This window comes from Etheostoma spectabile, chromosome 15 (genome assembly GCF_008692095.1).
Source record: "Etheostoma spectabile isolate EspeVRDwgs_2016 chromosome 15, UIUC_Espe_1.0, whole genome shotgun sequence".
Classification (NCBI taxonomy): Eukaryota; Metazoa; Chordata; class Actinopteri; order Perciformes; family Percidae; genus Etheostoma; species Etheostoma spectabile.
The window spans coordinates 3,632,809-3,647,606 of NC_045747.1; the positions used below are offsets into that span (position 1 = coordinate 3,632,809).

At 38.2% G+C, this 14,798-nt stretch overlaps 1 protein-coding gene across 1 annotated transcript in view; it reads right to left on the reverse strand.

Annotated features, from left to right (window-relative positions):
- Positions 1-2,595: 2,595 nt before the first annotated feature.
- The window catches only part of LOC116702335 (rho GDP-dissociation inhibitor 2), a 21,142-nt gene continuing 8,939 nt past the window's right edge, over positions 2,596-14,798 (reverse strand). The window contains exons 2-6 of the mRNA XM_032536509.1: positions 14,191-14,364; positions 12,192-12,275; positions 6,897-6,973; positions 4,725-4,788; positions 2,596-4,593 (exon numbers count right to left, since the gene is read on the reverse strand). Of these exons, the coding sequence (XP_032392400.1) occupies positions 4,394-4,593; positions 4,725-4,788; positions 6,897-6,973; positions 12,192-12,275; positions 14,191-14,364 (599 nt within the window). The 3' untranslated portion in view covers positions 2,596-4,393. The remainder of the gene's footprint in view (positions 4,594-4,724; positions 4,789-6,896; positions 6,974-12,191; positions 12,276-14,190; positions 14,365-14,798) is intronic.

A 14,798-nucleotide genomic window follows, 5' to 3' on the forward strand; every position in this document is an offset into this window, starting at 1 on the left:
TCACAAGGACAGACTATGGCTCCATGGTTATCTTGTTTAGAGTGATCAGCATAATATGGTATTCCTATGCAAACAGTATATTTTTTCAGAGAAAAAATATGTATCATAATTTTTCCAACAGTAATACTTGCAGGATTTTGCTTTTTCCTTGTATCAGTTATTTTGCTGAGTGGTGACTGGTAGATGTTTTAAGGCTGAATCAGTCTCCTTGTACCCCCTAAACCAGGGGTGTCCAAACTACGGCCCGCGGGCCAACTACGGCCCGCCGGTCAGTTTTTATTGGCCCGTAGCAAATTCTGAAAATATAGTTGAATATGGCCCGCACATGGCGCTTGAACTCAACTCTGTTCACGTCTCAGTTTAACACTAGATGGAGCCAGTAACGGAAAAGGTGCTTTTCCATTAACAAAATAGCAAAGAAAAAATTTACCACGAGTCACAGAAATGGCAGCGCCGAAGAAACGAAAGGTAGCAAGTGAGTGCAGAAAATTTCAACCACGGTGGGAAAGACTATTTCTTTAAAGAAATCAACGGAAAGTGTGTTGTTTGATTTGCAATGAAGATGTTGCTGTGATGACGGAGTATAATGTCCGTAGAAATACACACAGTAATCATGTGTCAATATGTCGCCTTTAGTGTGTGGCCCGAGCCTTTGCTTATTTTTCTGTATTGGCCCTCACCAAAAAAACTTTGGACAACCCTGCCCTAAACATTTCAAACTTTTCACATACTCCTTTAATTTAAATTGAAAATCAAGTGAGAATAAGTGTATGATGAGATTACCTTTAGTCTAGGCTGTAATTTCCACTGGGGACAGAGGGGGGGGGGGCATGTCTCCCCCCCCCCCCATTTTCAAATTCATTTGATATTATTTTATTTATACAGCTCAGTGATTGTCCCCTAATTTAAACAATAAAGAAAGTAAGACATATTTTTCTTCTATATAGTTTAGTATCATTCTTTCTGGAAGAATTTGTCATTTTGATAAACTGAATAATATCCTGGATTTTGTATCAACATAGTCTGTATAAATATAAACTACAAAGAGACATGTGAAAGTGCTGTTTCAAGAATATATATATATATATATATATATATATATATATTTTGATATATATATATATATATATATATATATATATCAAAATATATACCCCTGCCTTTAGTGTTATTTGACTGTGGACTAAGAAGGCACAGCTAATGCCACAGTGTTTCAGACAATGAGAAAAAGTGTTACAGTAATTTTGTTACAGTAATTTAATTTAATTTATTTAGTTTACAGTGGGGTGTATTTTTTTCTTTACAAGCCTTGGTAAAGGATTTACAAAACTATTTATTGTACATTTCTTGATTGCCAGATCCCCAAAAAATGGCATGAAGCATATCACAATGGTCACCAAGGTCATTTTTGTGTGTACCATTTTACTTAAATTTGTACAGTGTAAACCAAGTGAATCATGTGTTACAGTAAAATATACCGTATGTTCATAAAATATCTATTAAATGGACTCATTCATTAAGTATCATCTGTAGACAGAAATGAAAGATTGCACAATTTTATTCAGTTACTGGAAAGCTGAAATTCCCTGTTCCATTTTCTAAGGAAAAGTTCCACATTTTGGGGAATACACTTTGCTTTCATTAGGGACATTTTGTTAGTTGAGGAGATTGATACTACTATGTCTGGACGATTAACATGAAGCTATTGTTAGTAGCTGGCTAGCTTAGCATAAAGATGGAAACAGCTAGGCTAGCTCTGTCCAAAACTAACAAAATTCACCTGACAGCACATGTTAAGCTCACTAATAAACATTTATATCTTCCTTGTTTAATCTGTAGAAAACCAAAGTGTAAAAACACCAGTTGTAATTAAAAAAAAACCAAACCAAGACCAAGTCATACCAAGACTAGAGTGTATCAAGACTGAGAAAAGATCCACACTTTGAGGGGCTGAGACAGAGACAACACCAAGACCACGGTCAGGGACGTGCAAAGACATTTGGAGGGGCTATTGCTCTAATCTGGGAAAAGGTACTACCTGTGCACGTCCCTGACAACCGCAGGGCGAGACCGAGTCAAGGCCCAGACCAGACCAAACAACTAAAACATACAGTACACAACTAGTTAATATGTATAGCTAATATTCACAAAATCCCTTTGGGTGAGAGGAGGAAGAGATTTCGGAAGAGTGTTGGTACAGAGGCAGATTGATAACTTTAGCTAGCTAGCTCCTCTAGCACCGCTTACACTCAGTTTTCCTTTTGTATGCTTCCTTACTAAGTGCAGATACAAAATATAGATGTTGGTTAGTGTTACATTGCAGAATTTACACATTGCTGTGTTTTTTTAACGTCCTGAAATCCCGTAGCATAGTCTCTCCGTAAGCGCAAAATGGCGAATTAGCTAAGCTTTAGAGATGTTGGTAGGTGGATTGAGTTCCCTTCAGAGAGAGCCAAACTTTTTCCCCCTCTTAACGATGCTAACTAAGCTAAGAGTGGTATCAATGCTCTCATCCAACACATGGCAAAGAAGTGAATATGTGCTACTATTGTTTTATGTGCAAACAGGACAAATACTTAAAAAAAGACATCTTACTGGTTGCTTGAATTGCCTTTATTAAAAGATACAGGATACACCAATATTTGAGGATGGAGCACTTGTTTGTTACAGGCAGAGGAATTAAACACAGACATGTGTTTTCATATGTCTGTGCCTTTAAAAATATCCCTGTACATACTTTATCTGCAGTTTATGGCAACCTTTGACATCTGGATATTGCGTCAGTATCTTTATTTTTTATTTTTTTAAACACATTCAGTTTTACAATAAAGTCGTAAAAAAGGAAGAGAGAAACTTGCTAAACCATGCAACACCCAACAAGCCAACATTTACAGTTAGTCTTAGATCACAACGATTTTCATATCATATTCAAAGACTTAACACAGTAATGATATTTCTTATTTTTTTTATGGGGTATTAATTCATCCCTTTATATACTTCTCAGACAGTACTCCATCTTTCAGCAACTATCTTCAAATGTTTTTACACTATTCAAAGCAGATTTTTATTCACATCTTAGTATATGAGAGAGGTTTTGAAAGGGCAAATTTTGTTAATTTTTACCAAATGAATAGTACATGCATCTCTTTCTAAAATATGCACAGTTCAGTTACAGTCAATAATTGGTCTGCTCTTTCGAAACGCTTCACAAAGACTCGAGAAAACCAAGCTTTGAAAGCAAACTTAAAATACATCATGTCTAAGTTCGACAAAACACAAGTCAAAGATGCACGTTGTGCACTATGAGAGAAGAGAGGATCCATCTGTTCATCCCAGTTTATTACTGATTTTAAAAGACAATATTTGGATGATTAGAGGGAAATCTTTTTATAGGATGCTAAAACATTCCTTTACTTCCTGTAGAATTGATGTTGAATGATGTATGCTATTACTCAAAACCCTTTGACATAAAACAGAAAATATATGCTTAAACTAAAAAAAAAACTAAAGAAAATACATGAGCTAACTGACACCTACAGTTACATTTCTAATTGCCAAAAAATGTGGAGAAGGACACAACAGTAAAATTAGAAAGCAGATGAAATATCAATGCATCTCCAACTGCATCTTCCTATCTTTTCCTAATGTATTCTAAGATGGACAAAACAGAGACAACTGGATATTGTCAATCCTCTTATTAGTATTTGTATGTATTATTCATACCTCTATTTGGAGGATAATCATGCTCTCATAACGTCTTGGGGGATGTAAATAGGAAGTATATTGTTGAAACAGATTCAGTGATTATGTGTACAGCTACAACTTGAGCCTAATTTCTTTTAGCCTATGGCACTGTTCAAAATATGCTGATTTAGCTGTTAACAGTTCCCGTTTGCAGTGTACCCATGGATTGGACAACTATCACTGGATTACTTTGATGGAAGAAAACTTAAAGACATGATGATTCTCAGGCATGTATTGCCCTTTGTACGACAAACTGACTTCCCTTTTGTAAAGATGCCACTGCTGCTTTATGGAGGCAGGGCAGGCATGTAGCTAAAAGGAAACGGAGACTTGTCATCCCAATGGATGGGATGTAGATGTAGAAGAATCTGGAAGAAGAATATAAATGCAGAGATAGAATGCAAAGAGAGGGGGGATACTTTCTTGTAAAGTCCCAATTAGGACACCTGAATTTACCAGACAGGGAAGAAAAGTTAGAAGAGAAGAATAGGGATGAAGGGAAAGAGAAGTAGAGCTTCCTGTTTTAGGCTAATGCAAGGCTGCTCTCACAGGACGAGATGGAGGAAGGTGGAAGAGGAAAAAAAAGAGGAAGGTGAAGAATAGGAGTGAAAGAAGGGAAGAGTAGCATCATCTCTCTCACTCTCTTTATCTATTCCTTCCAGTCCTTAGTGATGTTGAAGTTCCAGTCCCATTCCAAGTAGGCGTTCTTGTCGTCGTCAACGAAGCAGGACTTGACCTGATAGTTGCCACGTGACATCAGGCCTTTGGGCGCCTCATCAGTCGGGCAGAGAAACTCGTACTCCTCTTCCTTTGGGCCGTAACTTCCCACCATGTACGTCGCCTTGCTCACTACAGGAAGATACACAATGGACACTTGGGGAATACTACAAACTAATGTAAAAAATAAATAGACAAAGTTCTATAAAGCCGCTTGCGGCTCCAAAGAGAGCCCTCCAGACCAGAATTTGTTCAATTCTTACCTTGCATTCCTTTTCTGGAGGTCACTTGATGGTACCGCAAGCCAGCAACAATTTCTCTGTTCACCTGCAGACACACACAGTTTCATCAATTCTCCAAATCTTGTCACAGACCTTTCTGTCAGTTACTGAGAAAAATGGCACCCCAAAGTTGGCATAAACCCAGAGTGCCATACATGAATTTATCAGCCCGTTATGTGGTTCATTATTCCTCTATGACTTTTAGTTTACTACATTTACATACAACACAACGCAACTCATCAGCTTCCTTTAATCCATCGCTCCTGGCTTCTCAATGCCTATTTCTTTCAAGCCTCCATCTTCAGTTTGTACTTATTATTATGACTCCCTTTATCTCTCATTTTTACCCTTGTACCACTTTCTACTTCACTTTTACCGGTATTTCTGTGTATTTAATCTTAACTTTTACTGAATTCCCTGTTGTACAGTGTTTGAGACCATGTCTTACGGTGATATCGCACTTGAAATAAAACTGAATTGAATTGAATTAAAGCTGGCTTCCTGCTAAATACTTTAATCTCAAACCCAAACTGAAATAACACTGATGTCATCACTATGACATCATCAGAGAGGTCCCTCCCGAGCCACAGGGGACATTATACAACGGTAGCTATACTCGGGGTGATGAGTAAGCTAATCTTGTGTAAAATGGACAGTCTGTCAGTTCGACAAATTTAAGCGAATATTTGTTGTTGTTGTAAATGTAGGTTACAATCTATCCGGACCAAAATGACCTTTTAGAGTGAAACTCACTGCATGTTTTTAAATTTCTGACAAAAAACTGACATATTTAAAATTAATTTTATTGACAGCATGTCAGGCAAAATGCACACACACAGGCTAATGAGCCATTGTGTTCTGGGTGAAGCTGTATTAATAGACGTAGTAGAGCTATTTGTCCAGCAGGTGTCCTCACATTAGAGCAGATATGGTCACTCTTTTATTTCCATAGCCATACCTTTTCTTCATTTCAGCAATCACTGTATTGTATGTGCAATTAGAACACAGTATCTACATTTCTATTTTTGTCAGATCTGTGTCCTATCAGTACAGGAATACTTCCCACAGTCTGAATCCCTCTCAGGAAATAGATGATCTGGTGTTCATCTTGTTCCTGAGTTCCTGAATTTTCCATTGTTGATGTGAGTGCAGTTTCTGGGTTCTACTTGTTGCACTTTTCTTATTCATGTGGCTAACTGGGTAAATGTAGAAATAGTTAATAAATTGTAATGTAATCATTGTTCCGTAAACATCCCCTCTAGCCTATGGGTACACTCTGTCTCCTGTGTACTCTGCATATTTCATCGTCCCCTGTATTTATTTAAAGTGGACATGCCGCCTGGGAAATAGCTGCTGTGTGTTTACAGGAGTGCTAAGTGGGGAGGAAGGAAGAAGAGAACAATAAGAGAACAGAAATGTTGAAGCAAGAGAAAGACCAAAAAAAGTTTATGCAAGATATAAGAGAAAGAAGTCAGGGCCCCTGCAGATAGAGACAACCACCAGTAACTTCTCGTGAGTCATAAGTGATGATTGAGATGGATTATTTTTTGTATTAGTCTTTACATTGTTTTTTTAGGATAACCCTGCATATTATAGCTTTAATGGAAATCCATCTAAAACTTCTTGAGATATTTCAGTAAAAGCCAAACATGTCAACCTGCTGGTGGCAATGGAGAAACAGTCAGGGGATCACCAAAGTAGGCTTCATCCTCTGGGGACCAAGAATATCAGTACAACGTTTTATCTCAATCCATCCAGTCACTGTTGAGATATCTCAGTCGTAGATATCTCACCTGACATTGTCATCCATATCCGCTAGCATGGCTAACAAAACTAGCAAAGAAATTAGTAGTAGTGACTTTCTAATTTTAGAAGTCTTATTCAAAATCAATAGTCAGAAGAAGTTGCAATTGTATCAATTATATTTCCTGGCATTGTAAAATGAAATACTCAGTAAATATGATAATGGTCTTGTTTGATATTGTGGTTTGATCATATAGTGGCTTCCTCAGCACGGTCTTTCTCCTTCTATCTCTTTATCACTAACAGTAAATACATAGCATACCATACACACAGTAATCCATCTATGTTTTTATGATGACGGTGATCTCTCCATCCTTATTATACCTCTGTGACTGCATCTATCTATTTTACCTTGAAATGAATCTTTAGTCTGTACGTCACTCCTTCCTTTAGAGAGAAGATCTTCTTTTTTAGAGCCTCCAGGTCATCTGCACAAACAACAAGAAAACATCGCCCATGGTCAACACGACACTCAAAATGACTCACTACGTGATCACACTGCTGCTGATTTACACACACAGTAATTAAAGCAGAATTGTATTAGGACATGTGGAGAAATTGCTCATCTTCACCCCTAAAAATGTATTTGAAAAATGACAATCTAAATGCACGAGCTTTAGTGTGGTTTGCAAAGCTCCACGGGTATGGAATGAAATTGATTATACTATAAAAACATTGTTGTGTGTGTCTGCTTACAAAAAGGGCTTAAGACAGCAGTTACTGCCAAAATATGTTGAAGCTTGAATACCCTAAACGGCTGGGGACTTTTAAACTAGTTTATCCACTTTTAAATGCATTAAATGTTACTGCTATAGTCACCTGCCAAATGTCTCTATTTATTGTATTGTACCTAATTAACCAAGGTTAGACTGACATATCTCGGGACCCTTTAGTAGTTAGGGTATTGAGCTCTTAGGGGTTTCTGTAGGTTATTGAATTCCCAAGCACATAGATAATGTGTGGCATGCTGAGCTTCAATTAAGATATTATATAGATATAAAAACACAACAGATTAGAAAAAGAAAGAAAATGAGGAACAAAAGCTGTCATGGTTAATTCAATTAAGTTGACTTAAAATACAGAATAAAGCATGAACTTTTTTCAATCTTGGAAGCCAATAGTAATTTTTTGTTCTGTTTAATATCATAGCAGCTGGAAGTATGCACTACAATGTTTGCTTTGTGGTGTACAAAATTTGTCTCAGAAATACTTAAGCGTGTGTTACCTTCTGTATTCATAACCCTAGTACAACTCTGCCATATTGGTTATTTAGAGTTACTAAATCCAGGATGGGTTCTTTGGACAAACTGTCTTTGTCGTGCTGTTGGGTTGAATGGGTTTGTGTTGTAAAAGCACATAGCAATCAGAAATGCATCCACTGCCTAATCACTTTATATCTCAATTTCAGCCCAACCATCAGTCCTGAGTGCCTCCTAATTGACAGGGAGAAACAAAGGAAGGGGGAGAGGAGAGGAAGGAGAGACAGAGGAACGAGGTGAATAAAGAACAGACAGCAGTGGCGTGTTGAGGAAAAGAGGAAAAAGACAGTCAGGCAAAGAAAGGAAGTGACCTACAGATAGCAAACAAACACACACACACACACACACTCACAAATCAGAGCATATAGTACATTGCTCCCTCAGAAGTGCACTGTACATAGTTTGATTCCCATTGGTGTCACCCATATTAAATATATATGCACTTGTGGCACAATTAGGCACTGCACTGTAAGTAAAAAGCCTCCAAGAATCGACATATTGCCCTTATGTTGACAGTCATGCTTTAACTTTAATTAAGAATCTACATGTCCTCCTGTGGTTGAGGAGCTTTATACCACCGCAAGAAACACTTAGAACTCCCCATTAGATTGAATCTACATATGTCATCGAGCAATAAAGCTGTACTTCCGTCGCTGACAATTGGGAGATTTCTCCCATCTCCATCTCTGTGTCTTTTCATTCAGTATATCTCCCTCTGTAAAATGTGGTATGTAAATCTCCTCTCCCTCCTCCTCTCCTCTCCTTCCCCTCGTCTTAGGAGAAAAAGAAAAGAGAAAAGATGCTGGCCTCCCCCGGGAGCGTCTGACTGAGAAAATAGGTCAGTGTGGAGAGCTGTCTACCTGTTCTAAACTCTCTCTCACACACACACACACACACACAAACACACATGCGCGCGCAAGGATGCACGCATGGATGCACAGGAAAATCCACATGCCAGCTTAGCCTGAAAAAAGGGTTTTTCAGGCAACTGATCTAAGCACAAGCAACAACTGAAATGACAGAAACTGTAAGTTATTGAGTATCTGAATGAAGTTGTCTAGTATTGAATTCTATTGTTTACTACAAAAAGGTAGCGATGACATGTAAAGTTAAGATTAAAGTGACAAATTCAGATAAATATGAGCGGTCAGACACGTTGCAAACAAGCCAACGGTTTAGAAAAATGATCTAAACCACTTTAGTTGTGGGTAAAACAGGAAGTGATCTCTTATAATATCACTAAAAAGACCTCAATCCAGAGGAAAGTACAGCAAGTCGGTCCGTAATGGATTTAAAATAAGTTGCTTGTGTTTCTAAAGGTTTTTTTTTAACCAATTCACTTTGTTTCTCCGCAATGATGGACAAAAAAAAGAAGTAATCCTTCACCACAATCAAATATTTTAGATTTTGGGATAGATTCTTACATTATTACAGTATACAACAAAACTACACAATGTGTTATTCAAGATCTTGAAATCCTGTTTTATTGCTACCTAATCAAGTAAAAAACATGTGTAAATGCTTCAGTGAACATACATTACATGTTATGAAGTGTAACTGTCCAACAAAGCAAATTCCTTTGTTGTTGTCTAAGACTCAGATGATCCTTCTGAGTGCACGAGGGAACACTTATAAACTGAGAAGTTGACATGGACCTAAAACCCTGGCAGAAATATACTGTCTCTAATGGACAACCAGTCAAGTGTGCAGTAAGAGTGAGCATCTCTTATTTCCTCAACAGGTAGACTTTCAAAGTGCATAGCAATCATCTTTACTATGACGCAAAGTATCTCCCCCTATTTTGCCACACCTCCTGCTCTCTTTCTATCTTAAACACATACACACACATGCAGGGTAGTGTTATCACTCAGGGCACAATGCTGCATTGGTAACTGCCTACTGTATAGTGTGTAATGAGGTCTCTAATGCATTCAGCCACAGACGGAAAGTCCATTTCACATCCAGCCTGATGCCGTCTCGGCTGTCTAACTGCAACATGATAACCTAGCAGGACCGATTATTACCCTGCTGCTTATTCTATGGATTAATGATGAAAGATGCTTTTTTCTTACACTGCAATTTTTCTTTTTCTCTTTAGCTTTATAACACAAACACACGCACACATCTAAATTAAAACTAATCTTTATTTGAACAGCTTTCAGGGAAAATAAGAGAACGACCTCAGTTTGTTCAGCAATTGAATGGACACAAGACTTTGATAAACAACATATACAGTGCTGACTGTCAAAGAGCATTTCCCGTATTGGACTGAAGGTGTTTTGTCTGCCTGTTAGGACAAAGAGCAGAAACCCAAAGGGCTCTCACAAGCTCATGGGCAAGTGCTCTTTATTTTCATAAGTAACACGTTTTGTTAGATTTAACACAAAATGAATTACTATAATGCTGCAAATTTGGTGAAAAAAGCCCCATATTAATTGTGCAAGACTGGCAAGATTTTCATGACTGTTCACAAGCCATGAGTATATTTACATTGACATTTCAAGCTGTCTCCCAAAAAAAGACCCTCATACAGAACTAATCTTCTGCTTTGCTCCCCCATCATGATTACTACAGCCACTAGATGGCCCCGCCTAACAATAAACGTAAATATGAGATGTAATTGCTGCTTGTACAAATTACCTATGAGGTTGTTTTTTTTCTAGGGAGAGGACCGTCTCAAAAAAGCAGAAGGGTCAGGTTTGGTTTGCAGAGGCCAAGATATCCTGACTATGATGACATCACAATGACATCATCAGGGTTCCCCCCCCCCCCCCTTTGTTTGTTAAGCGTCCTTGGGTTTGTGAAAGGCGCTATATAAGTCAAAATTATTATTATTATTATTATTATTATTATTATTATTCTCTTTGCAAACTTGGCAAAGGTCCTCCAGAGCCACAGAAAACAAACAACTGATTTCTGAGGCTGATTAGTACTCCTCGAAGTAAGTACACTGAACTTCATGTGTATAATCAGTGCAGTGCCCCTTTAAACTCCACACCCATAGCTTGTTATTCACTCTTTCTGTGTATAATTTGTATTCCCAAAGTCCAAACCGAGATTACTAAATTGATTTTCTATCCACCTTTCGCTTCCTCCATCATCTATTGAGATCAGATCTCTGAAGCATTAGGTCTGTCTGGTGTGGAGGAACAGCCTACTCTTTCCATTTCGTGCCATCCAGCAGACCTTCCCTTACACAGTGAAACATGCACATTAAAGGCTGCTAGATACTCTCTGCATAGTAGGATAGGAACTGCATAGTATAAAGTCAGTATTGGCTGGCAATCAGGTGACCTTTTCTATTACCAGTCTATGATTCTGATCTGTGTCTTTTTGTGCATGAATGTGCATGTGTGTACAATTATGTATGTGATAGACAGGAAAATCCTCAGATAACAAAAAATCTGACCATACATGCAGTAAAATCAGGATGTAGCGTGCACACACACACATGCAAATCCACACACTTAACACAAAGCTTTAGCTCACTGGGGGTATGCCGGAAGATCCCCAAATATTAGGGAATACATTTAATGAAAAATTGCCACACTTTGGGACAAATGTAACAATAGCTATATGCCAAAAAATGGCATATTTTATTTATATATTTTGTTTTGTACCATAAAGAAATCACATTTTGTAGTTTCAATATGTCTGCCTCAGAATAAAATATTAATCCAAAATAAATGATCCTCCCATAAAGAATTATGCATTCTTATAGATTAAACTATCCAACAATATATAAAGTAGTAACTGTAATAAGAGCCCCACACTGACCAACAACATCAAGTTCAGCTCTGTGAGGCTGTCCAGCTGTGCTTTGAGCTAAATGCTAATGTCTGCATGCTAACATGCAATGACAGCAGGTATAATGTTTACCATCTTAGTTTAACATGTTAGCATGCTGCATCATTGGTAATGATCCCGCATCATAAAACATATCATTAATAACACTATAAGGACCATTGATCCTTGCAGAAGGGACTAACATAATCCCTTTGCAGCCACCTGATTACCATGCACCCCGCACACACACACACACACACACACACACACACACACACACAAACTTAAACCCACCTCAGTCCCCTTCCCTGAAAGTGAAAGTCGCTTTCCCCTGCCCCCAGGGTAAGATGTCAATACTGCCAACTAAGCAAACACTTAGCTGTCTCTCCTCTCTCGTCCATAGACACACCTAATGCAGTCTTTCTGCACATGAAAGGCAGCACGTGGGGTGAGATGCCTTGCTCCAGGGCACATGAGGTCACCATATTGGGTGTGAGGGTATAGCAGCAGCACCATACCACATCCACAAGCAGGGTTTAGGGAGAAAAACAATGCTGGATAACGTAGATTAGGCAGAAGAGTGGTGAAAGGATTTGCGTACCTGTCAGGTTCATGGTGATTGGTTGAGGAGCCGTGTCACACATCAGGGTCAGTCTGGTCACCTGGACATTACAGGCCGTGGGGTCTGGTGAGGAAAAACAGTCTGGTTATGTAGATTTATTGTTTTTTTCATTTGCTCTTTAATTTATTAGCTTGGAATTTATTTAAAAAAAGCAATTTTGGGGGGGTTCTTATGAATGCTTAGAACACACCTCTCTGGAAGATTTGTGCGTGGGAAAAAATATTCAGACGGACCTAAATTAGAGCGGACAGCGAAAATATTGTTTGTCCAATGAAACAACCAATTTATAAGTAAACACATTGTGAACACATTGTAAACACATGTTGATCGGCGAGTGTTACAGGGTGCACGTCGAACGCGTTATATAACACATTATATATTGTTTGTTTAATCCATATACAAACAGAAATGTAAATGACAAGTTGTGTTTTTATGTGAGGTTACGTGCTGAAACTTTTTCCTTATTTTATGGTCTTGCAAAACATTCAGAAACAGTGATTTAAAAGATCTGGGGGACAAAGCAAAAATCTACAGCCATGCTAGCAGCTTTGTACTTAGTAGTTCATTGAGTTTAAAATAACACTGTTAGCATGCTACTATTTGCTAATTAGCCCTAAATGCTAACTGCAGTTGAGACTGTTGGGAATGTCATTAGTTTTGTAGATATTTGGTCATAAATCGAAGTAGGCTATTGAGCAAACTGACATTGCATGGTGGTGCCACAGGAAAACTCAAGATCATCAAAGTTATTGGTGTAGGATTTATCCTCTGGGAACGTTGAATGTCTGCAGAAAAATAATTAAAATGCCATTTTAGCGCCGCTAAAATTGCTAAAAAGTATTAAAATCCCATGATACTACTGAAATTTTACATGTTAGAAATATCAAAGTCCATAAACATTTCAGTCATTGTAAAATTAACCGCTCGATATGAGCACTGGGCCATTAGGATTCAATATGGACAGATAAAAAGATGAGGGGCATTTGCCCCTCTCTGCTTCTCTCTGCTTTTCCTTTCTCTCGTTACAGCCTTTCCCAAAGTATTCAACGGTAGTAAGATGTAGATAAGGGGGTGTTGAGTTACAGCGGTGGGGGAGTCAGAGCTAGCTGTCATGGCCCGGCTACTGGATTAGAGATGCTGAGGTAAGCAGATCTGTTCCAGTGTGTGTGTGTGTGTGTGTGTGTGTGTGTGTGTGTGTGTGTGTGTGTGTGTGTGTGTGTGTGTGTGTGGGTGGATGTGTTTGATCAGAAGTTGATGACTGCGAGGAACTATGCACCAAGTCGTTATAATGAGTGAATGGTATTATTAAAGGTGCAGTAACACAGGGTAATAGGGTGAATCTATGGAAGTAAATCTGTTTTATCGGATTCAGAAATTAAAAGCCATTGAATTTCTAGCACTTAATATTAATGCACTGAAATTATGTATCTGATTTTTTTCTGCCTCATGCACATATTTTCAACACCTAATTTTTACCTTTATTTTTCAAAGTTCATAAATTCAAAATCAAAAATTCAAAATAACAAATTCAGATGCAAAATACAATGTTTATTCAACTACTACATTTTCAACTTGCTCAAATTCAACAGGCCAAATACAGCTGCAAAATGTAGCATTTCAAATTCAGTGTTAACATCTGGGAACCCAAGGAAAAGCAATCGATTCTAGAATCGCCATGGAAGCAGCCACATTGAATTTAATTCATTTATGTTGCATCTAAATTTGGATTTGAATTTATGACCTTAAAGGTGAAGTTGTTGAAAAATTTAAGAGTAAACTCTAGAGGCAACAAATTCAGATAATAATTCCAATGCATGAATATCCAGTGCTTTTGTAATTTCAAAATCCAATGAAACAGATTTACTTCCATACGAATTACCAGCTCTTCTATCACTTCAGGTAAACAGTAAACACACACACATGCACACACGCGCACACACGCGCACACACACGCGCACACGCACACACACACACACACCTGACGTCAGTGTTTCCCTCCCCAGCAGGGTCTGCTTGTACTTTACGAGACTCTCGTCATCTTTGTCCAGTTGCCGGATCTCCTCCAAACTCTTCTGGACCGGAGCAATGTAATTTAGGTTTCTGTCATCCTCTTCCTCCTCAATAGGCCAATCCTTTTTGTCAGCCATTAGACCTTTCAGAAAGAAGAGAGAATATCATTAAATGGGATATTGTTAGAAGTTGCAGTGATTGCAGGTATGGTTTCTAGACCATTGGAGCCAACATTTTATTTGTCTGACGTATCCTCTCACTCCCTTACAGATGAACTCAGTTCCCCCTTTATCAACCACCACACGTGTCCCAGATGTGTTTATTTGAATTTGTAGTTTCCGTAAGGGTTAATGTCCGATAGGTGTCCATCATACTAGATTGACAGTTAAAGTGTATGTTGTTATGATAATTTTTTCACAATTGATGTCAAGTCTGTATCCCTACTATAACCTGTTGGGATAGCAGAAGCAGAATGTTGCAACCAGTCCATCACTTCCCATGGCAGGCCAGGCATGAAAATGTCAACATTAATATAAGTTCCCCTAGTCTGCCTATGGTCCCCCAGTGGCTAGAAAT